Raw genomic sequence first — 24,784 nt, 5'->3', positions numbered from 1 at the left:
ACGCACATATGTTGAAGGAAAAATAACTCCGAAAGTATTATCGAAGTTGCTCTTCAAAATTTGTTACTTCTTCATGATAAATTTAAGAGGAAAAGTAGAAAAACGCTTCACAGTTACACATGCGACAGACAGACTGCTTCCAAATCAATGGAGGCATTTACTTTAGGCTCAATGCACCTTGTGGTCAAGAGATTGATGGTCACTAAAAGGATGCAGTGAGCAAGCATCCTGCGGTAAGTCCAGCAATCATGACAAAATCCCATACGGTAAAAGCGCAGCAGCCACAATCCTCCCTTCCTCATTGAGTATATTGTAGGTTGATACAGCATTTTTCTGAAACAAAGGAAGACAAGTATTATGAATTTGGTAGTAGAATCACCATTGATACCAAAGCCCATTCCAACTGGAGCACCACCTAAGTTTAATGCAAATAAAAAAGTTATCACAGAGAGTGAATTATAAGCACCCATATATTTCAGGAAGCAAGACGCTTCTGGGGGCTGTAGTATTTGGTTGTGGTCATGGACAAGGTGGACACAACATAGTTACTACAACATCTGAGGTGATATTGGCTTTGCTTAGAAAACTATGTTGGTCATTTATTTGTCAGATGAATCCAAACACTACATGACCATGACAAGCATAATGCAAGAAATAATGAAGTCACAGAAAAGAAAAAAAAGTAACAACGAAGTATACCGAGTCAATGGCTTCTAATTTCATTCCAGTAGACCGGATGAAGCGTTGTAGTTCAGGACTTACAGGTTCAATGTACCTCCCACAGCCAAGAATCAAAATCTCTGAAATTTCAAAAGAAGCGGTCAATACTGCTACAACAGAACTTATCATTTAAACTGTAGCTGAAAGAAGCTAAATTTCAGAATAAAGAGTAAACCCAGTTATCATATTTCCAGTGATTGTGATGCGATCTAAAAGCTATTAACACACGTGTTGTCATTAGTCATTATTTACTTGGGGACACAAATTTACAGTACAACTTTTTTTTTTGGGTCGAATTTTTTACAGAACAACTAGATCAAGACCAGTCATTCATTTCTGCATTTGTGAAGTGATATGGAGAAAGGAGGATAGTAGGGATGTGCTACTGTCTCTGCTTTCACCAGGTCATTACCATTATCCTCAGATATGATAGGACTTCACAAAACTACACCATTTGTGTTTCCAGTTTCTAAAATGTTATTTCGTTAAATTTGTTTTCCCATCATCTTCTCAATTAGTTTCCTAACATCCCTTCACCTTCATCTTCGCATCTACACACCAATTATATTTCTCAAAAGGGAGACGGGAACGGTAAGGCATCCTACCTTCCTCTCTCCTTAAATTGTTTTGTTTTTGCAGATGAGAAAGGAGCTGAACTTAGAAGTATGCATGAAGAGGCTCTAAAGCATGTCACATAGACTAGTAGCACAGTATGAAGCATGATCAAAGCTGTATCAAAAATCACATTTTCTTTTAAACTGGATATCTGCCCAATATATTGGGAATAAAGCCAAACAACTCAAATGAATGAGAAAGCTAGTTTCTGCACTTATGACTTTGTACTTATGCAGAATGTACTTATGAGTCATGACCTTGTACTGAATAAATGTTTTCCTAATGATCCGTATATGATTATTAGCTGGGTTCCCTAGGATTTTTAAACAATTTTTTTTAATAGAAACATTGTATTGATAAAAAGAAGGATAAGCAATCCTCCTTACCAAATACAGACAGAAAAGATCAGACTCCTTAGAGTCGAATGATGTTAAACAAAATTGGAAAACAAAGCTAAAAACCACAATCCAGGATTGAATATAAGAAAACTGAGATGATATCTTAAATTGAAACATTTAAGCTACTTGTAGAAAGGAAATTTGCCCCTCTAAATTGTCTATATGTCTATTCAGAATAATCTGCGGGGGACAACCTAAAACAAGGTACATATGAAGCATAACAGGATTCAAATGCAATTTGAAATTTACCTGGCACAGGTCGCACGGTTTGGAAGATGGACAGGCTGAATCACAGCATAAAATCCATTAAATTGTCAGTTACTTCTGCCTCACAATTAACATGTTCCACAGTTCTAGTAACTAAAACAATTTCATGCATTCATACATAAATGTACACAGATGCATATATACATGTATCATGTATGGATGGAAAACTAGAACAATAATTTAAACATCCACTTCGATTTTTTGGGGTGCAGTTTTCTCAATAAAAGAAAGAAAAATAAAATTGAAATGCTAATAACAACCTTGAGCCATATCCTTCACATGTTCTAAATATTATTCTTTAAGTAAATATTTTTACTAAGAACAAACAAGAGAAAGAAAGAATGATAGAGTAAACACCTATCAGGAGTGATTTCAGAGAATTTCTTGGGAGCCCAAGACATCAACATGTTTCCAACACAAAGCAAGCTTCCTTCATAGTCCACCCCATTCACTGTGAACCCTGAGTCCGTGTACCTTCACACAGAGAGTGGCAAAATGGTAATTAGTGGTAGTTGTGGAAGAGCCAAAAACCAAAGAAAGAAGACACAGCAGGAGAATACCGTTGAAATCGAAGCTGGTCATTAGGGACGTTGTCAATGAGATTGATCTGATCGTAGAGAGAGAAGGCGCGTCTAAGCGAAGGCAGCGATTGTTGGTATGTGGGTTTTGGCTGGGCTTCCTTTTGGAGGCTCCGAATGAGGTTTGGCAGTCTTGCTCTCGTCCCCATTTATGCCTCTCTCTGTGTGGCAATGAAATGGGTTGGTTTGCTTTGCTTTGTATGTGTTAATTCACATATGCACTATTCAAACATGGAGTTCTAAAAAGACCCAGAAATCAAAATCTCTGAAATTCATCAAAGAAATTAGTTTTAGCTGAAAAATTCAAGAGGGAATCAAAGAAGATGAAAAATTAAACATGTGTTGAGTTCAAATCTAAAAAATGTTGAAGCGGTTCTTACCTTGATGATTTTTATTGGTTGGATGACTGGTAGCAAAGCATCGTAGAGGTTGCCATAGAGCCCAACGGTGGGAATATACAACAGCAGGGGTCACGGGCCGGTTCATTTGGCCCAGAGCTCGCAGGTCAGTCTTTAGTCCACTTCAGGTAGATTTAGCAACCTTCAGGGGGCCCAAAAACTAGATCCAAGGTGAGACGACTCGGGTCACGGACCACTATCATCTCAAAGCTTCAACACCATCCATACGGTGCATTACTCTAATTTAGAAGAATGGGAATTTGAACTCGAATGCAAGAAAGTAGACACATTAAGACCATCTCCAACCCAAAGGGTGGAAACTCAATTTTTGAGTTTTAAGTCTAAAAAACTTCTCCAACCCATGTATTTTGGGGGTGGAAATTTGAGAAATCTCAAATTTGGGGTGGAATTCCAGTCCCAATATTGCCTAGACTCATATTTTTTGTGGGCCCAAAATCTTTTTTTTTTCTTGGCTGGAAGCCCACACGTGCTGACCAACATTGCTGGGCCCGCTGACATTTCTGTTTGGGCATGCAAATAAAGCTGGCGCACATTTCAATCTTGTTGGGCAATGCTATATTTCAAAACAAATCTGATTTGCCGTTTTTTTTTATTAAAAGTGAAATTCTATTATGTTTTGGATTTTAATTTTTTTAGGTAAAAATGTTTAGAAAATTAAATCACGAGTGTTGAAATAAAAATAATGTTGAGAAAAATTCAACAAGAAAAAAAAATTTAGGGGTTAATCATTCTTAAATAATTTAATAAAGTTGCGGACTCAAATTATAAGTCTGCAAGGTTTGAGGGAAAAAAAAATTTGAGTCATGAAAATACATGAATAGTTGTATTTTGAAGGGTGAAAATTTGAGTTTAGCCCCAACATGGTTGAAGATGGCCTAATTGGCCTAATTCAAAATTGCAATTGGAGTTGAGTTTTTTAAACTTCTCTGTTTACCATGTCATAGAGTTGGTTTTTGACCTAAAACCATCTTACATGTTGGGGTTTAGAATTCTCCAAATATGGTTTGGGTTCATAATTTGTTTATGTTATTATATTCTTTGGTTTCTAAGTTCGAAACCCTTCCGCGCATTTTTTATTTTTTTTCACCTATACTTCTAGCTCAACTTACACAGACTCGTTAATTGTTGGCTTATATCTTCCTTTGGAGGCCTTTTGCTTGGGGCCCTATGCAGTCATACAACCTACACACCTGAGAGGGCGGGGCTGTTAGATGGATTGCTAGTAATTTTCTATCATCCCTTTGTGTGGATGAAGGAATTGAAAATTACATAGAATTTTAAAATGATGGAATTTAGATTTCCATCATTTCAATTTCTAGCAATTGAAGATTTCAGTATTTGGATTTATGTATGTCGAATTTTGTAAATGACACTATGAAAATTGTGAAATAAGGCCTATTTTGGTGGAAATTAAACTCGGGAATTTGATGCCCCAATTTCCACGACTTTTTCCGCCGTCATTTAATAAATTTTGTGCTTAAGTTGCCAAACAAGTGAATTGTCAATTTCTCCTCTTAAATTCCAAACTTTTAGCTAAATTTTGAGTTATTTTTCCTCATCTAAATAGAGGAATGTCTATTTAGGTAATTTTATAACATAACGAAATTCTAATTCAATTTTAATAAAAGAAGTGGTTAGAAAATAAGAATGAGGGTGAGAATAGCACCACTTTTTTGTTTAAATAGAAAAATAAATAAGGAAGACCAAGTGTACCACATGCAAACTTGAAGCAAGGAAAGACATTGTGTTACACATAGTAGAGTACATTATATATATATATATATATGAAAGATTAAATTATATTTTACATATTATTGTTTGAAACACCTTGTGCTCAACATGGAGAAATGAAAAAGGCATTTCTCCAGTATCATTGCAACTCTACTAGAACCATGTCCCTAAGAATTCACCCGCCTATGTATGATCTCTCTCACAACATCATGAGACCGACTCCACACTAAGACCACTATGCATTTTGTCAAAAATATATAACCGGCACATACAATAATCTTTACCTCTTCTCAGACCCTCTATTTATTACCCGACGTAGCATCATTCCACCAAACCCGAGCGAAAATTGATGAAACCAAATCAATTTATCAGACTCCAAGTTCAGGTTGCCCAATATTGTGCACGCCATTGTCATTTCCACCCTTTGCTTCAAACTCGATATACTTGTACCACTTGGCACATAATATATACACCAAAAGATCAGCCGTTGTCAAAGCTGCCAAGAGAAAGTAGAATCTATCCAAATGACCCTTGTTTAGGTTTCCAGGGATCCATCCTGGCATTTCATCTCTAGTAGAAACTTTCATCACAATTGTAACAAGCAAGCTACTCACATAGTTCCCAAGTGATATTGAAGTCATGCAAAGTGCACTCCCAAAGCTCTTCAACCCATCAGGTGCTTGTCCATTGAAGAACTCCAATTGACCAACATACATGAACACTTCTGATGCTCCTACAAGCACAAACTGAGGAACTTGCCAAAATATGCTCAATGAGCTTGGATTTTCACAATTGTTGCATTCTTTGACTGCATATTTTAACCTGAACACCTCCACAACTCCAGCTGAAACCATTGCCATGATTGCAATGACAAGACCAATCCCCATCCTTTGAAGCTCAGTGAGTTTTTTCTTTCTAAGCCTGCCAAAAAGCGGATCGAGAAACCGCCTGGAGATGAAGATAAAAGCCGCTACGCTGAGAATGTCGAAGCTTGACATGCTGGCTGGGGGAATGTGGAACCCTGAAACGGTGGTCTTCATTGAGGCACCTTGTTCTACAAAGAGTGATGCCATTTGAGTGAAAACTACAGAGTAAAGTATTGTGCACAACCAAATTGGGAGGAGCCTCAGTATGCATTTCACTTCTTCTACTTGTGTCACTGTGCAGAGGCGCCATGGATTGTGAGCTCCCTTGTCCATTTCGTTCATCTCCTTTGATGTGATGACTGCTGCTCTATCCAAGAATCTGGTGAAAATGATCAAAACATATGGATTTTGTTTAGCACTTATTAAAATTACTGAATTAAGAGACCTATATTTGGAGTTCTTTTGGTATTTTAGTGATTTTTTTTTTTTTTTTGCGTGGTTTTAATAAAAACAGTATAGCATAAAAGTGTTTCATACAAAAGCAGTCCCGCACACATTCGTGTGACTATTGATGTTATCTATTAAAAACATAATTTGTTCCTAAAAATAAAAAATTCTAGAAAAGCATATGAACTTACTTGAATCCATGGGTGTGAACTATGTTCCTATCATTTGGAGAGCATTCCTTCCCATCTTCCTCGTACAAATCCTCCCCACTTGGCATCATCTCAACCTTCCATTTTCTTGTTGCAGCAACCATCACCCGGCAAAACCTAGAGAGAGGGTTGCCCTGAGGCTTGAAATGCCTGTACCTTGGAGTACCACAAAGAAACAGGACCAATGCAATGGCAGCAGAGCCAGTGGATGCCCAAAACCCTAGAGTCCACATTCCTTTATCCTCAAAGTAGCCCAAGATTGTGTTTGAAAAGAGAGAGCCAAGATTTAAAGCCAAGTAGAAGTAGCTAAAGAAGGCTATCTTTGACTGCCCTTCTTTGGGGTCCCCTTGGTCATCAAACTGGTCCGCCCCAAATGTAGCTATGTTAGGTTGGTAGCCTCCATTTCCTAGGGCAATAAGGTATATAGAGATGTAGAACAATCCGATTACAAAGGCTGAGTGGTCTCCACATGGAGTATTTTTATCACCGCAGCCTTTCGGCTTGAGTAAGAATATGTAGGTCGATAGTGATAACATCGACAAACCCTGTGGAAAAAAAAAAAAAAAAAGAACAAACAAACAAACAAATTTACATGAGTATATACTTGCAAGAAAAATATAGATAATGTTGAACACAATATACCTAAAGAAGAGGAAAGAGAAGACAATCTATAGAGTTGAATTTTATTTATTTTTTAATCACAAGGGCAGGGCGAAGCTAGAATTGTAAAGTTAAGGGGGCCGAAGTAGAAAATATATACAAATATATAAAACATCTAAGTATTCAATAATTACATGTTTAGAGTTAAATATTTATAATTTAGTCATGTTTAATTTGTTTCAGAGAGAACTATAACTTAAATTATAAGTTATTTATTACAAATTCTATATGTTATATATAATATAATAGAGGAGAGATAAAATTATGGGTGGCCAGGGCCACTCCAGGCCTAAGAGTGGCTCCGCTAAGGTATAAATTATTTCTACCACTTATATGCAAGTGAATCTCATCTTTGTGAAAGATGTAGTTAATCTTAGTTTTAGAATAATTCTCATCTTTCAAGTGTTTTTTCAAACAAGCACTTTGATTTTTTATAAAATTTTTGACGTTCTTCAAATAAAAGCAATTCCAATAAAAGCATTTATAAGCAAAAGTGGGTCCTACAAAAGCAAACTCCAAACTTGCCGTAAAACAGAAAAATATGATCATATGAGGTACATAATGAAAGACAGCACAAGTCTTCTACCTACCCCAGTAGGGGTCAGTGAGTGACTGAGGAAAGCGCCAAGAAGAGAGGAGGTAGTCACACCAATCTTTATTATTATTATTATTTTTCAATAAACCATGTGATCCCTATTATTCACAGAAAATAAAAATATTCCATACAAATATTTGAGATTGAGAGCTTGTTCGGCACGGCATCTTAAAAGGCTGAAAGCACTTATTTGGCAAAAAAAATTAAAAATGCTTTTGTATCATAAAAGCTTCGAGGAGTAACTGGCCATAAAACAGAAAAATATAATCATATGATGTACGTTATGAAAGACACAAGTCTTGTACCTCCCCCAGTTGGAGTCACTGAGGAAAGCGCCAAGAAGAGAAAAGAGGGAGTCACACCAATCTTTATTATTATTATTTTTCAATAAACCATGTGATCCTTCTTATTCACAGAGAATAAATATATTCCATACAAATATTTGAGATTGAGGGCTCGTTGGGCACGGCATCTTAAAAGGCTAAAAGCACTATATAGTATTCGGTAGAAAAGTTTAAAAATACTTCTGGATCATAAAAGCTTCGAAGAGTGTGATTCTGGATAGACTAATAATCGCTTCTATGAAGAATCACTTCTTCATATAATCATGTTAAGTGGTTTTAAATAAATTTATGGAGAAACACATTGGAGGTGATTCTCCCTATAATCGCTTAAAATCACTTAAAGTAATTATATGAAGAAGCACGTGGGAGATGATTCTCTCCGTAAGTGATTCTATAAAGCAATTCCAAGTGTTTTTTTTTTGTGAAGCACGTTAATTTTTAATAAAAATCAGAAAAACATGATGAATAGTATTTTTGAATGGCAAGTATAGCAATTAACTTACAATGACAAAAATAAGTTGAAAGACAGCACAAGTCTTGTACCTCCCCCAGTAGGAATCACTGAGGAAAGCGCCAAGAAGAGAGAAGAGGTAAACAGTTCCAGTCCATTTGCTGACATTATTTGCAGCCTCTGCGTTGTCTTGGCCCAGCACCCTCGTCAACATCAACACCAAGTTCACTCCTACTCCAAAGAATGCCAGCGTTGCCAGCCCTTGATTCACTGATGATCAGATCATGATCAGATTACGGAATTTAAAATTTAAAATAAAATAAAATAAAAAAGAAGCTGATTCTGATACGCAATAATTAACCAATTGTTTAGGGTGGTTGATCATAATTAGTAGATGATTAGACATAAATCAATTTGTGTGCTTTTTTTTAAAATGATGATTATAAGCACTTATTGATTAATAATGGAGAGCAGGCTATGGTCACATAATAATATGCTGGCCACATATAGAAGAAGAACGATACATGACATTGTACTCCGTTGACAAGAGAACACGTGGCGGTGTGATCATAACACATAAATTTCTCCATCCCCTACCCTTCTCCTTGGACCATTTGGGCAAACTAGTTGTGCTTAGAAGTCAAAAAAACCAGCTATGGTTGATTTTATTTTAGCTAAAGTCATCTATTATAAATCATAAGTATCACATCATTAGAAAGGAAAAGAAAAAGACCTCAAAAAAGTATCACATGATTTTGGTGGTCCAACTAATCAGAAAATAAAATTACTTCAGAAATACATGAAGTTCAATTTTCTTTTATAGAAACCTCATAAATTGTATTAATTAAGAAAATATTACATCATCGTTTAAAATGGAAGACAACCAAACATGATCGTCTTTCATCCAAACAACTAACTCAGAACAAGATAAAGCAAAATAGATAGTTAAACTAATCGTGTTGCTAATTAGTATAGTTAAGGATAGGGTTAAATACCTAATATGAGAGTTGCAGCAACCCATGTTCCAGTTCTCCCTCGGACTGCAGGGCGACCGTACCAATCAGTGGTTCCATCTAGGGTACAAACTTCTTTGATCTTTTGGTTCTTTTCCTCAACATATTCCTGAAATTTTGAATTTGTGACGATAAGTTAGCGCTATAAATTATCCATCTAAATGCAATATTTATTTATGTTCAAATCAATGATTTTGATACGCACCCCGCTAAAATCCCGATGACCAAATTCCAATGGTGTTACAATTTGACATGTTTTATTGTTAAATTATCACGTAGAATTTCAATTATTTCATAGTTGTTAGCAAATTATTCATGCCTCAAAACATCAACAAAAGGTAATTAATATACCAATTTGGAAAAGGAAAAGGTAATATCTGTATCTTAGCACTCATGAATAATGCACCGTGTCATTTTAGTCTTCAAATACAATTTGAATTCAGTGATATCCAAGTCACGAGTGCACTTTCGTTTTACACTAGTACTCCATATCTTACCAAGTGAATCTTACAGAGTATTATATATGATTAAGATCTTTATTCCTTTTTTTGGAACCATCTGCCCTCTCACTCCTAGAGGCTAGAATATCATTCACTACCCACTGATCATAGAAGCATGCAAAACTTCAACGAGTTGCCGTATATAACGATCCGCTTCTATTCTCGGAGCTGAGGTATATGAAGAATGGCTTTTTGGTCCCTTTCGTCCAGTGGTCAGGACATCGCAACGAGTTGCCGTATATACGATGTCCATGCCTCAATTAATATACATGTTAGTCATCAATTTCGTGATACATGTAACATCACTCGTCAGAAATCATCATATGCGGTAATATTCACTAACCTGGTCATCTTTGCAAACATTTAAGCATGGCATAACCAAAAGGAGGAGCAAAAAGATGTGTGTGTGTGTGTGTGTGTGTGTGTGTGAGAGAGAGAGAGAGAGAGAGAGAGAGTGTGGAACAAGAAGATTTGTTCGAAGGTAGGAAGTACAGAGGATGACAAGATCTTATTGTAGGGAGGAAGTAGGATTCCTTCTCCATTTCGTTCCTTATAGGCTAATTAGGGCTTGTAGTGCTGGGCTTCGCATAAAAATTGTTTTTTCTGATATCTTTGTCGTCAGTGCACTTTCGTTTTACATTACAGCTTCTTACACAAGTGAATCTTACAGAAGTATTATATATAAATTAAGATCTTTGATCTTTATATACACGTGTTTTCACACACACAACTGCTGCATGCACCACACAGAGATATGCAAGGTAACATATATATATATATATATCTTTAATATATATAATATATGGTATATATTCACTAACCTGGTCATCTTTGCAAACATTCAAGCAGGCCATTGCCATTTATTTGGCTAAAGCTTCAAGGAGCAAAACGATGAGAGAGAGAGAGAGAGAGAGAGAGAGAGAGAGAATCAAATATATTGGAGGAACAATAAGATGAAGTGTTTGTTCGAAGGTGAGGAGGAAGTAGGAGTGGGGGGATATATATAGAGGATGGCAAGATTACATGAACGGCTAGGATTACATGTGGAAAGGTACGTGGAAACTAAGACAAAGAGCCCCAGCTGTTCACAGGAAAATTGGTCGACCAAGTAGGTGAAAAGGAAATGTACAGGAAGGAAACATGGAAATGGATTGGATTGGACTGGTCTAAATAGAAAAGACGGGCTCAAGCTTTAGGGTAAAAAGAAGCGTGACATTGTTGGATACAGTCATCCTCCTCATCACAGCACAACACAACACAACACATCATTTTCACGTGAGGCTGTCTTTGATATCGACGTGTTTGAAACATGCCTGTACTGTTTTTTATGAATTGTTAATTTTCTGCACGACTGTTTTTCACCAAAGTTTGGGTGTTCCATTTTGTTTTTTTGTATGTGGTTTCTTTTTGTGAGTTTGATGGGCCAACAAACATATATGATATTATGCGTGATTGTCCACTTCTTTTTGGCTTCTTTTGAGGACTTAATTTGACCGTAAAACATATGTAAGGCCCGACTTAAAGGAAAATGGAGAGTAGCCAATTATGAAAATATCTTCCAATGAACCCTATTTTTTATATATAATAGAGAAATTTATAAATAAACTCAATCCTAGACATGTATTTATAAAAAAACCCAAGTCTTATTTAAACATAGAAACACACCCAAAATCAACCCCAAAGTCAACTTTTTGGGTGTGTTTATAAATGGGTTTTGAGTGTGTGTAATGATGGGTTTTGGGTGTGTTTATAAAGTGTTTTGGGTGTTGAGTTTTTTTATAATTTCAACCTCCATTTTGGGTGTTTTAGTGAAACTCCCTATATAATATATATATATATATATATATATATATCGAGGAGTTATTGAGGATCCTCAAATAAGTTTATTTGATGAACACCCCTTATAGGCCCCACTCCGGATTGTATTTCACTAATCCAAACCGTCTATTTTGTAGATACTCATTCAAAGATCATCTCTACAAAAAATCACTTGAATCCGATATCATTCGACCACTAAATTGAGTTATTGAAATTTTAGTACTTTCTTGGAGCACCGTATTCATTGATTTTGTAAGACACAATTGGATGTCGAAATGATTTCAGATTTATCTAATTTTTTGTAAGGATCATCTATGAATGAAAACCTAAGAAATAGATGGTTTGGATCATTAAGAAAAAAATTGTAGGGTACCCTAAAGGGCGTCCCTCAAATAAAATTATTTGAGGATCATAAATAGAAAGAAATTTGTATATATATATATATATATATATATATATATATATATCTGAGAGTGAGGATCCTCAAATAAGCTTATTGAGGACACCTATAGGCCTACTCGGATTGTATTTCACTAATCCAAACTATCTATTTTGTAGATACACATTCAAAGATCATCTCTACAAAAAATCACTTGAATCCGATATCATTTGACCATTCAATTGAGTTATTGAAATTTTAGTACTTTCTTGAAGCACTCGTGTTCATTGATTTTGTAGGACCCAATTGGATGTCGAAACGGTTTCCGATTTGTCTAAGTTTTTCTAAGGATGATCTATGAATGAGGACCTAAAAAATAGATGGTTTGGATCATTGGAAAAAAAATTGTAGGGTACCCTAAAGGGCGTCCCTCAAATAAAATTATTTGAGGGATCCCTCAATAGAAGGGGATTGTATATATATATATATATATATATATATATATATAGTCTCCTTCTATTGAAAGATTCTTTAAATAATTTTATTTGAGAGACACCCTTCAGGGTTCCCTACAAATATATTTTTCAACGATTGAAACCATCTATTTTTTAATTCTACATTCATAGATCATCCTTGCAAAAATTTAGACAAATTAGAAACCGTTTTAATATCCAATTGTATCCTACAAAATCAATGAATACAGTGCTTTAAGAAAGTACTAAAATTTCAATAATTCAATTGAGTGGTCAAATGATATTAGATTCAAGTGATTTTTTTGTAGAGATGATCTTTGAATGAGTATCTACAAAATAGACGTTTGGATTAGTGAAATACAATACGGAGTGCTTCCTACAAGGATGTCCCTCAAATAAGTTATTTGAAGGATCCCTCAATGGAATATATATATATATATATATATATATAGACGGATCCATGATTTCAAAATGGGATAAACTACCTTATTTGAAGGGGTGTTAGGAGTAGGCTTGGGTGGGGCTGTATTAGATATTTTGGGCTGAAAAAAATACCCAATGTAGTGCTATAGTCATAACCCTGGACCGTCCCTGTATTTTTCTAAGTCACCGATACTGATAGTGAAAGTGAAGTAATTTCACCTCGTATTCAAGATTTTCATTAATATTGATCCAAAATAAAGAAGAGGAAGAACAAGTAAGGATGACACCCCCCCAACGTTAGTAAGTGTTTTAAGTCCCTAATTAAATTAAATCTAACCAAAATAAACTCTAATTAACCTAGCCATGTGCTAACCCTGGACAAATTGGTAGTCACGATTAATATCAAAATACGGGTTGATATATCTGTAAATTTAAGGACTGATATTATCTACATGGCCGATATTTTTATTCTAGGTAATAGCAAAGTTTTTTTAAAAGGTTTTGGCCATGGAGATGGTAGTGATAAAAGTATGGTAAGATATTTGTGAGACATTAATTGAAGTAAACAGTTAATTTTTTTATATTAAAAAATAAATAAATCTACATCAGAAAATACAAAAAAGGAATGTAATCCTATTTTGGCAGAAAAGTCAGAGGATTTATATGAATGACAATAAATGCAAAGATTAAATCCAACTTTTATTTCTTATTAATTTTGGACTTATCCCGAATTTTAAAGGATGGACGACCGATCCTAATATCAACGAATGAGAATGAAAATGGGGTTGAATAAGGGAAAAATAGGACAAAATTAATTAAAAATGTCACCATCTTGGATTAAAAAAAGAGAGAAGATAATTGGAGTGAATAATGAGGAATTTTTTGGGTCATGTGGACTTCATTTTGCAGCCAGTAGATTTGGCCTGAACAAATACATTTTTTTCTCCAATTATGTTCTGTTTTAAATTATTATATTATTTATTTATTAGAATAGAATTATTGGGTGTAGTGGATAAATAAATTTCTATGCTAAAAATTGCCCACTCAAGCTTAAAAGTAGTGGTTCAGAGTACATGGACATTCTGGTTTGAGGGCCACACCAGAAAGTTCTAAATAAAGAGGGGGAAAAAGTAATCTGATTTTTAAACACCGGATTAATCTTCATTAATTCTTGAGGATGCATGCATCAATAGATTATCAAGAAAAATTAGTCACCTAAAAACAGCTTAAATTCTAGTCAAGGTACTGGCATGTTAAGGCCAGGTGTACTTACAGGACTTTGGGTCGGGTCGTGGGATTCAACTTTGAAACTTCTTCTATAACACTAAGAAAAGCAGTATCATTAGAGCAAGTAATTAGTTAATACGTATGATTTGAGGCATTAATAAACTTGTTTTACATGATTTATAAGATATAACTTATACGTCAAGCAATTTCAAAGTATTTCTGTAATTAAGAACCAATAATTGTTTGAATTGGTTTTGGGTACACCTGTAACCTTATCAATTTTTTTGATTTTTTTTAAACATCATAATAAAATTAAAATAAGAAACATGGGCAAGTTGTTCCCTTTTTTCCTGGTTTCCCTTAAACCTTGTTTACATGAAATTTTGAGTGCTCAAAACCTTAATCGACTAGTTATTTCTTATCATATTGAAATGTTTTAATTTCTTCCATCGTCGCCTTATACACCAACTACCTCTTTATCTAATAATATTTCTTTTCTTATAATTGAAATGATAAGTTCAAATCCCTTTGATACACGATAGTCTTGTAGGGATTTTTAACCCCGAGTAGATGGCGAAGTCACATACGTATATGTCATCTTTAAAACCTTGTATTTAAATAGAGAGCTTATATTTTAATAGAGCGGATCATGATGGGTACCCAAATAAAATTCCTTTATATGACACATTCCATGTATTCTAATGTGGAACTCGAACAACTTTTTCCTACTTTATCCGGTGCATAACTCCACACGAATTTGACAAACTTTGAAGTAAACTATACCAGATCGAGCAAGTTGCGATATTTTTTTCAGATCAAAACACATGTTTTAAATATTACAAGTGCTCAAGTGGATCCATGGTGGTGGGTGGCTTGTGTCCAAGGAGACAACTTAAAGTCAATGTCATGCTTAAAGCTACAAATTTTCTATATTTTTTTCTCTAATCACATTCAACCAGTCATTTTCATACATAATTTTCAAAGCTAAACCCTAGCTGTGTATAGGGTTAGACTTGAAGTCCAGATTCGCTTTTGTAATAAGTGAATGTGAAAAGCAGCTGCTGCTATGAAATTCAGTCACGGCTCTTTCCTATTGCAACATGTTGCTTGTTGCTTATCACTTTTTTAACATGATAAAGATTAATCAGCTTATGAATAAGCAGGAGCCAATATACATCTTCTTTCTATAGATTTTTTATTTGTTATTGTTATTGTTTTTGCTTTTTGGTGTTGGGTCCAGGTGTTGTGTCAGCAAGTTGAATTTAATCAAATTTGATTGCAGATTTTCAAACTTGTTTGATGACCTTTCCATTAGCTGTCTTGTCTTGGATAACCATATTTTGACTTTAATATATGAATTCAAGTGATAATCACTCTCAAGATTTGATAATCTTGGGATTTGACTATGCCGAAATTATGATTCAGCATTGGAAATTTGTTGTGTCTAGGGTTCGTGAGGCCCTATCAATTTTGGTGGAGTTACATTTATTTTTTTGTTTCTTGGTGTAGAGTAGTCTTTACTTTGGACTCCTCCACTTTAATTCTTATGCTTGTAATTTCAACAAATTTGTAGTTTTGGTCCTCCTTGGCTAATTTTCATGATGAATTTGCTATAGTGATTAATTAAATGGTTGATTATTTTGTTATATTTAAAAAAAGGCTTATTTATTGTTTCACCCTCTAAAACGGACATTTAGTCTCACTTTACCCCCTTAAACTGAAATTTTCTCACTTAACCCCCAAAATCTCTAAAAGTTGCTAAAATTTTCTCACTTTGCCACTTTTGTCCATTGCCGTCCACAAAACCGTTAAGGGTGCTGACATGGCACAAGCATTCTAGTAGTTTTAGCTATCTATTTTATCTCCTCTCTGCCTCTCTCTCCTCCCTCACCTAACCCCCTTCGCACCCCACCCATTCCCCTCTTATCTCTTATCTCTTCTTCGTGCCTCTCTCTCTCTCTCTCTCTCTCTCTCTCTCTCTCTCTCTCATTGTCTCTGTTAAGAGGGAAATATAGGGAGTGATTGTCGAGGAGATTTTAAAAAAAAAAATTGAGTGGTGGTGGTTTAGGTGTGTTGAGTAATTCCATGGAGGTTAGGTTTGGGGTGGGGATTGGGTTTGGCGAGGGGAGGGGAGAGAAGAGAGAAGATAGGAGAAAGGAGAGGGGTAGGGGTGGGGGTGGGTGCGATGTTGGTTGGGTCCAAGAGGAGAGAAGAGAGAAAGGTAGAGGGACTAAGGGAGAGAGAGAATAGGGAAGATAAGGAACTAAAATTACTAGAATGTCCATGCCATGTCATCACATTTAACGGTTTTGTGGATGGAAATAGATGAAAGTGTTACAATGAGAAAATTTCAGCAATTTTTAGAGATTCATGGGGTTAAATGAGAAAATTTTAGTTTGATAGTTTAAAGTAAGACCGTGTGTCTGTTCCAAAGGATGAAACAATAAATAAGCCTTAAAAAGAAAAGGACAAGGATTTTCATAAAGTCCGGCTTGAGCCAGCTGCCCTAGCCCATTAGCACTATATCGGGCTCAATATCCTTCCTATAAGCCTATTGTTTTTGGGCAAATAGTCTTTTTTTTTTTCGGATTATACGGTTGGGAAATCATCTTAACCAATGTAGCCCAATGAGAGTAGATACCATCAACCAAGTAATAACCCAGATTGTATTCATTTCCACTGACAACATATTGGATATGGGGAGACACTCCATTGACTATGTCATTGAACAACGGGGAACAAGCTAGGACGTTGATATCGTTGTTCGATCCGGCGACTCCAAAAAAGGCATGCCATATCCAAGTGTCATACGAGGCCACTGCCTCTAGAACGACAGTTGGCTTATGCTTGTAGCTGGTAAATTGGCCTGAACAAGCAGTGGAACAGTTCTTCCATTCCCAATGCATGCAGTCAAAGACCGCCTAACATGCCTAGGAATCCTCTGTGACTAGCCTTGTGCAAAAGCCTGTAAAGGTCGGCCGGATTTAGAGAATGGAGGTACCACTGGCCATATACACGGCTTCAATAATGAAACAAAACTTTCTCAAACATTAAAGGGCTATAGATTCACCCAATCTACAGTACTCGTTGGTGGAGTCTGCCGAGCCTCCATATGCGAGCATTCGAATAATGGCCGTTAGCTTCTGCTCTTGAGATAGACTTTGTTGTCCATAAGCGTCTATCTTATGGGTAAAGTATGGCTTATGTGCAACAATATCATTCAAGATGCGATTGAGAAACTCTTTTCTCATGCGGAACCATATGCAAAAGTCCACTGGGGGATAAAGTAGTCCTCCATGAGACTCTTATGATGTTTTTCTCTCTTCCGATTCTTGTATTAACGGCCTACAACAGAACCACTATGTTTGGATTGTTGAGCATATTGCTCCAATAAAAACGTATGGTATTAAACGGCTATTGCAACCCTCTGTTGATGAAGGTCATCATCATCATAATCATAAATTTTGTATAGCATTCCCATGTGAATTCATTGTAAGAAGAAGAATGAGATTGAAGGAGATTATGTGGTCAATTCGGTAGAATAACACTTCTTAAATAGACAAGAAAATGAGATGAACTACATATTTGAAAATAATTCAATGAAGATAGGAAAAGATAGGGAAAGATAAGGGAATCCAATAAAGTGGGATGAACAAAGATGAGCAATGGTTCAGAATATGATTGAAACAAGACAAGATGGGAAATGATTCAAAAAATAATTGAATGAAGATTGGAAAAGATAGGGAAAGATAAGGGAATCTAATAAAGTGAGATAGACAAAGTTGAGCAATGGTTCAGAACATGATTGAAACAAGACAATAGAGATGGGAAAGGGTTCAGAAAATAATTGAAGAACACAAGTGGAGGTGGCAAAAGTTCAGAATATTATTGAATGATGATAAATGAATCCAATGAAGTAAAAGTAAAAGTAAAAATGGAAGAAAATTATGGCAATGGCTTCAATAAAGGGTTCGAATTATTCCGGGCATACGCAAAAGTAGCAACTCCAGGGATTGCTGCAGCTTTTAAAAAAATCGTGTGGTTCCATTATTTTTAATATAAATTGTGTGCTACTTGTTTTTACTTTCAAAGTCCATGAAAAAAATGTTGTTGTACTTGTTTTTATTTTTAAGTGAAATTCTATTATGTTTTAGAATTTTAATTTTTTTAGGTAAAAATGTTTAGAAAATTAAATCATGAATGTTGAAACAAAAATAATGTCAAGAAAAATTAACGAGAAAAAAAATTTAGAGGTTAATAATTCTTAAACAATTTAATAAACTTGCGACTCAAATTATGAGTCTGCAAGGTTAGAGAAAAAAAAAATTTGAGTCTTGAAGATACATGAATAGTTGTATTTTGGAGGATAGAAATTTGAGTTTAGCCCCAATATGGTTGGAGATGGCCTAAACATGCCAATATGGGCATTACATTCTTTGTAAAAAAATTTGGATTAACTACACTTTAGTCCCTGGAGGTTTAGTGTCAATATCGAAATGGGCCCCAAGGTTTCATTTTCATCAATTTCGTACCCAACATTTCGAAATAGTAGCAATTGACATCAGCCGTTACATTGACAGTCAAAGTCAGCCGTTAAATGCTGACGTGGCAATCGTGGGACCCACCTAATAACCAAATAGCAATTAGAAAGAGACGAGACGATGGGCAATTTCGGAAACAAAAACAAAAACGAGTTCAAAGGCTTCGATTACCAAGTTTTGAAAAATCGAACAAAATCAGATTGATTGGATTCGTGTTTTCGGAGCAAAGGAGCGAGGAACAAAGTGGAGGGAAACGACGAAGAGGATCCGATTATTGGGCGAAATGAATGAAGAGGCGCCGATGTGTTGGTGCGGAAAGGCTGCTACAATTCGAACCTCTTGGACAGAGATTCAATCCGGGAGGTGATTTCCATGTGTGCAAAGCAAAGGTACGTGAGACTAAGAAGGGTTTTAAGGGTTGTCAATTCGGGCATGGTTTGATCCGCCATGTGTGAATAAGGCAGTGATTCCTAGGCTTCTAAAATCACGGAATAAGCTGGAGAAGTCAGTGGCAAAGGCAAGACAAAGAGAAAAGGTCGTTTGGGTGTTGTTGGTGGCTTCGTGGGTTCTATTTGCAAGCATCATTTTGGGAGGGATGTCTGGATGTGGAGTGAACAAAAAGAGGAGCTTGGAATTAGCTTCTGCCATTGAATGAATGTATTGCTTGTGGGTTGGTTAGAGTATTTTCTGTGATTTAGTAAGTGTTGGGTTGTTAGTAGCATTTTGTAATGGTTTAATTGTTATGTAAGGGTTTAGGGTTATAGGGTTATAGGGTTTTAGGGTTTTAGGGGTAAGGCTTAAGGGCTTAATTGCTGACTTTTTGTAAGTTGATGAAGTGAATGGAATGACAAAATTTGTAGAAAATGGAATGGCAAAAATAATGTAGCAGGGAAAGCCAATTGTAGAAAATGTGTGAAGGTAAATTTTTTTTCTATTCATGCCAATTGTACAAAAATGGATGCACCTGGAACAGAAAAATGGAATGGCAAAAATAATTCAATTCATGTACATACAAACAAAAATGGATGCATCCTGGAACAGCCTGCTAGAATGACCAAAATAATGAAGCAAAGTGGCTGTAAAACTCAGAAAATTCTGCATTCAAAATGGGCTCAAAATAGCCAGATAATAACATTGCATATCGTACATATTTCATGTTCATTCAAATTCATTCCAAAACATCATCTTCAGTGGATGTATTTGCATTCACAGTGGTTGAGACTTATGTGAATGCCATTACATCCATAAAAAAAAGTCAGCACTTAAGTTATACAAGAACTGCCAATCTAACAAATCAAACCAAAATAAAAAACCTATTTATCAAAAACAAAAACCTCCTAATCACAAACTGCCAGTCTAACAAATCAAACCAAAATCATCAAATAGCTCTTTCAGTCAGCTTCAATGCACAACATTTGATCCTGCAGTTGAAACAGAAATTGATGCATGAGGACATGAAGGGAAGGCTGGTTGTGCTGCAGAAATGGCATGTCCTTTCTTACTTGGTTTTGGCTTCCCTTTTTGCACATGCCTTGGAGGCTTGGATATTTGCTTTAGGGTGTTTGGATCACCAGCTAGAGTGGATGTGTCAGATGGAGTGGTCTACAACATAAAAACTATATGAGTTTGCAACAAAAGCTTAAGGTTATTAAGGGATAGAATTGAACAAGATTGAGTTGCTATACCTAGGGTATTTTCAGTACCCCTCTTCCTCTTAGTTGCAGGTTTGGCTTTTGGGGGAAAATTCCTATGGCAAGTCCTCTTATTGTGCCTTTTTTTACCACATTAGCCACATTTGAGAGAGTCCTGTGTGTTGGGAATGCGAGACAATGTAGTTTTAGATTGGTTGTTTGATGCTCTCATCTTCATCTTGCCCTTGTACTCTTCATGCTCTTTGTTTCTATATTTTCTTGGCCTTCCAAGCTGTTTAGAGTAAAAAGGAGGAAGACATGGAGGAAAGTCACTCATATCCCACATATCCATCCCATTCATAGGCAGTATGAGATTCTCATATGTCTTCAAGTAAGTTGTTTTCAAATAGTAGTCATCCACAAAATCCATGACATTAAGACCCTCTTTATAATTTATGGCTGCAATAGCATGAACACAAGGCCATCCCTGCAAATCCCAAGCTCTACAAGAACAAGTTCTCAATTCCAAGTCCACAATATATTGTGCATGGCCACCAGCTGACACTTGGAATTTACCTCAACCTGACCACATTGCCACACAAGCACCTGCCTTGGCTTTATTTCCCTCCACATTCTTAGATATCCTTAGGCAGATAGGCTTGTTGCAGTTCAGCATTTTGTCCCTTCTTCCTTGTATTCTCCTCATCAACTTACATCTAATATACTCAAACATTGACAGAATTGGTCTATACCTACATTCCAATATGGTAGCATTGAAAGACTCGCAAAGATTATTCAACAACATGTCACACTTCAAATGAGTGTTGAAGTGTGACTTGGACCAATGCCTTTGAGGTTTATCTGGACTGGTTAGCCATTCATATGCATCATTTGACAGTTTTTTCAGGTCTTCCATGCCCCTTGTAAAGTGGGGGACAGTGATTGCATATGATGCTTCCCAAAACTTGTTTATGAGACTTTTTGCTTTGAAAAGCAGCTTATAGTTGGAAAACAAGTGTCTTGCACAGAACCGGTGGTCACAATTAGGGACCACTTGCTGAAAAGCAGGCAGTAAACCTTTTTGTTTGTCAGATATAAAGGTGAAGCCAAATTGATTCACAATCTCACAGTCCTTAACCAATAGCTCCAGAAACCAAATCCAAGATTCCTTGCACTCTGATTCCACAACTGCATAAGCAATTACCCAGGTTTCATTATTGGCATCTATGCCCACAGCAGTTAACAGTTGCCCTGCATAAACACTCTTCAAAAAGCACCCTTCTAAACCTATAATAGGCCTACACCCAGCTTTGAAGCCTTCCTTAGCAGCTCCTAAACAAACATACAACCTTTGAAACTTTGGTTGCCCCAGCTGTTGTTGGAAATCACACTTAACCATTGCTGTGGTTCCTGGGTTACTCTTCCTTAATTCCTAACAGTAATCCCAAATTCTTGAATATTGTTCATTGAAACTATCCTCAATCAGCTTTAGTGCCTTATGTTTTGCCCTATACACTTCTTGTCTTGACACCCCTGTATTATAATCCTTCTCAACAGCCTGCTTGAATGACCTGACTGGCCACTGGGGATTAGCCTTCAAACTGTCAACATATTTCTTGCTTATCCATGTTGACTTCACAGTAGGGTTCTCCCATACCTTGTACATGTGTGCTCACCTACATATGTCTTCACTTGCAATGTGTTGTCATGTTGCATTTTTGAAGCATATATCATCCACCCACAATCTGGGTCCCCACAAACTGCCTTCAGCTTCAAAGCCTCATTCCTAATAAACATTACATCCCTATTCTGCAATATGGAGTATTCTCTGACAGCTGCCCTAAACACCTTATAATCACTAAACAACATCCCAGTCTCAAACTTTGGATCTGCCATGTCAGTTGCAGCATTGAACTCTGGCCAATTCTTATCAACTTCTTCATCAGAATTATACTTGGATAATCCCTGCACTCAGAATCTTCAGAATCCAATTCAACATCTGTAGGCCAATCAGGAGCAGCCTCATTCCCAGTTTTTTTAACCCCTGTCCATTCAGTTTGGTCATCCACCCATTCATCAAAACAAACATCATCTTCATCTTCATTGAAGTTTTTGGGAATCATATAATCTGAGTCCTCACTATCACTATCATAAGCATCATCATCTTCATCTTCAAAGTCTGCAGCATTTGTCATTCTTCTTCCACTTCTCAACATCATGGAATGCCTTTGAACCTCGGTCCTGACGCCATCAACCCTTCCTTTCACAACTTTGTCTTTATGGTGAACAGTCTTTGTCCTCCTCAAACTGCCGCATCTTTTTTTACCAAATGCACGCTTCACCCTATGTGACATCTCTTTATCCTTGCCTTTGCCTTTATCAGAACAACCTTGACTTGGCTTTTCTTGGCCCTTGTCAGAATTCTCATCATTATTCACAGTGGCAGTTTCTTTGCCTTGTTTAGAAGCTTCATCAATCAACCCATCTTCATTCAGCCCATCTTCATTCAGCCTTTCTTCATTCAACTCTTTGCCTTCTCCACCTGCTTCTTCATTTAACTCTTCTATTACAACACTTGTTTTTTTTCACCTTTTGCACCTTACCAACTCCCCCACCCACTGGAACAATGGCACCATAATTGTCATCAAGCTCTTGTAAAACTACCCCAGTATTGGTCCCAAAATTATCATCCAGATTTATAAATATATTTAAATCCACTTGACTGTAAAACTGCTCTTGACTGCATGCCAAGACATGTTCTAGGAATATATTTATCACCCTAGTGTCTAGCACAAATACTAGCATGTCTATGACATCTGTATCCTCACTCAGCTTAACTAGGTCACCATCAAAACTATCACCTGGAATACTGTACCAGTAGTTAATCAAACCTTCGTGCCCTAACTCCTTCACCATGGCATCTATCTCAGTCATTGACATTCTATCCTTATCACAATAATCAAACCAATCCACAGACTCATTCACATAATAGTTACCTTTTATTTCATCATTGTGGTACATTTGAATAGAAAATCCTGCCTAATCCCCTGCAGGTCGAAAGCCACACATGAATTTTACCAATTTTACCCAAAAATAATACATGTACTCTTGTTTACAAATAAACACATACAAATACACATACAAATACAAATAAAAATAAAAATACATATACATATATACAAATGCATATATACAAACAGACACATACAAACACACATATACAAATGTAGGTTTCTATGTCAGTCCACACATAAACTAAAGGTAAGATTCACAATGGTTGTAGGACCACATACAAAAGCCAAAGTTTACTTCCGCATACCACCTACCATTCACACCATTCCATCCACCAATTAAATAAACAAAGTGATACCGACACCTAACTCGAAACTCACAATCCATTATAAAAGCCAAACTTTCAGTCGACACCAAACTCGAAACTGACTCTATTTGAACAGTAAGCCATACGTACCGTAGAAAGGTTCTCCATATCCTTCCGGACGAAATCCCTAACTCATATTCTTCAGATCTTTCGGAAACCTCCGATTCAGTATGTTTTTTTGCAGTCTATTTCAAATTTCTGCACTCCAAAATATGAACAAACCATCAAACCCTCAAACCTTCTCCTCTATGTCTGTCTGTCTCAGTACACGAACACAACTCAGAAACTGAGTTTCTTCAATTTTTCCAATCCTGTTAATGGAAGCACGCCTTAGAACATGTGTGTATGTGTGTGTTTTTTTTTCTTTCCGAAATTGCCCATCGTCTCGTCTCTTTTTAATTACTGTTTGGTTATGAGGTGGGTCCCACGATTGCCACGTCAGCATTTAATGACTGACTTTGACGGTCAATGTAACGGCTGGTGTCAATTGGTAATATTTCGAAATGTTTGGCATGAAATTGATGAAAATGAAACATTGGGGCCCATTTTGATACTGACACTAAACCTCCAGGGACTAAAGTGTAGTTAATCCAAAAAAATTTGATGGTTGAACACAATTAATAAAGTGAGAACGGAAAAGTTTGATTTTGGTTGATTATTTACAAATGAATGACTATTTATAGAGTTTGTGATGAGTTTTAGGATTGGATATAATTTAGATAATTTTAAATTATTATTTTGACTATTGGATTTTAAATTATTATTATTTTTGACCCGTTAAAATCAGTCTGGAAAAGTCTGGACTGTTAGATCAATTCTGCCCGTTGGGTTTGCTGCCGGAAAAATCAGGCCGAAGTTCGCCTGGTTGAGGGCCTAAGTTATTTTATTTACCGCCCAAATACAGCTCTTGGGGCTAATTGGCACAATGTGTTGGAGTTGGCCTGGCCTAACACGCAGGTCCATGGACAAACTTTTGACTTACGTGTGTTCTGTTTTGGGCTTTTGGCTTTTAGGCGAAAAGGGCAATTTTTTCAATTCGGGCTTTTTGAGAACTTTGAAAGAAAATTCTAAATGCGCGTTGGATGGATCCTCCTCGGTCT

The 24,784-nt window shown here is 36.2% G+C and overlaps 2 protein-coding genes across 4 annotated transcripts; both read right to left on the bottom strand.

Moving 5' to 3' along the window:
* Positions 1–11: 11 nt before the first annotated feature.
* LOC103331400 (uncharacterized) lies at positions 12–3,093 on the bottom strand. 2 transcript variants are annotated; one of them, XM_008234020.3, is made up of 6 exons: positions 2,959–3,093; positions 2,561–2,843; positions 2,358–2,474; positions 1,983–2,017; positions 700–800; positions 12–333 (listed from the first exon to the last, which is right to left on the bottom strand). In XM_008234020.3, the coding sequence occupies exons 2-6, from the start codon at positions 2,725–2,727 to the stop codon at positions 247–249; spliced, it is 507 nt and encodes a 168-aa protein (XP_008232242.2). In that variant the 5' UTR covers positions 2,728–2,843; positions 2,959–3,093; the 3' UTR covers positions 12–246. The 2 variants fall into 2 exon arrangements, with proteins under 2 accessions (XP_008232242.2, XP_088909383.1); XM_089053257.1 differs by lacking the exon at positions 2,959–3,093 and having other exon boundaries at positions 2,561–2,917.
* A 1,628-nt stretch (positions 3,094–4,721) lies between these two features.
* On the bottom strand, positions 4,722–10,793 carry LOC103331399 (protein NRT1/ PTR FAMILY 7.3-like). 2 transcript variants are annotated; one of them, XM_008234019.3, is made up of 5 exons: positions 10,635–10,793; positions 9,296–9,422; positions 8,353–8,570; positions 6,233–6,795; positions 4,722–5,973 (listed from the first exon to the last, which is right to left on the bottom strand). In XM_008234019.3, exons 1-5 carry the CDS (start codon positions 10,671–10,673, stop codon positions 5,097–5,099), a joined length of 1,824 nt encoding a protein of 607 aa, XP_008232241.2. In that variant the 5' UTR covers positions 10,674–10,793; the 3' UTR covers positions 4,722–5,096. The 2 variants fall into 2 exon arrangements, with proteins under 2 accessions (XP_008232241.2, XP_088909382.1); XM_089053256.1 differs by lacking the exon at positions 10,635–10,793 and adding an exon at positions 10,157–10,204.
* Positions 10,794–24,784: the final 13,991 nt, after the last annotated feature.

The sequence above is a fragment of the Prunus mume genome, linkage group LG5 (assembly GCF_029339155.1).
Source record: "Prunus mume cultivar Tortuosa linkage group LG5, ASM2933915v1, whole genome shotgun sequence".
In the NCBI taxonomy this organism is placed as follows: Eukaryota; Viridiplantae; Streptophyta; class Magnoliopsida; order Rosales; family Rosaceae; genus Prunus; species Prunus mume.
This window is presented reverse-complemented; position numbering and strand designations above follow the sequence as displayed.

What these genes read in the sequence shown, in the direction of transcription:
- LOC103331399 (XM_008234019.3), bottom strand. Translation starts at nt 10,673, where the DNA reads ATGGCAATGGCCTGCTTGAATGTTTGCAAAGATGACCAG. An exon ending in ATGTTTGCAAAGATGACCAG is followed by an intron (nt 9,423 to 10,634) that starts GTTAGTGAATAT and finishes TCAAAATTTCAG; the next exon opens with GAATATGTTGAGGAAAAGAA. An exon ending in TGCTGCAACTCTCATATTAG is followed by an intron (nt 8,571 to 9,295) that starts GTATTTAACCCT and finishes TCTGATCATCAG; the next exon opens with TGAATCAAGGGCTGGCAACG.
- LOC103331400 (XM_008234020.3), bottom strand. Translation starts at nt 2,727, where the DNA reads ATGGGGACGAGAGCAAGACTGCCAAACCTCATTCGGAGCCTCCAAAAG. An exon ending in TCTGAAATCACTCCTGATAG is followed by an intron (nt 2,018 to 2,357) that starts GTGTTTACTCTA and finishes GCTGTGATTCAG; the next exon opens with CCTGTCCATCTTCCAAACCG. An exon ending in AATTAGAAGCCATTGACTCG is followed by an intron (nt 334 to 699) that starts GTATACTTCGTT and finishes CCTTTGTTTCAG; the next exon opens with AAAAATGCTGTATCAACCTA.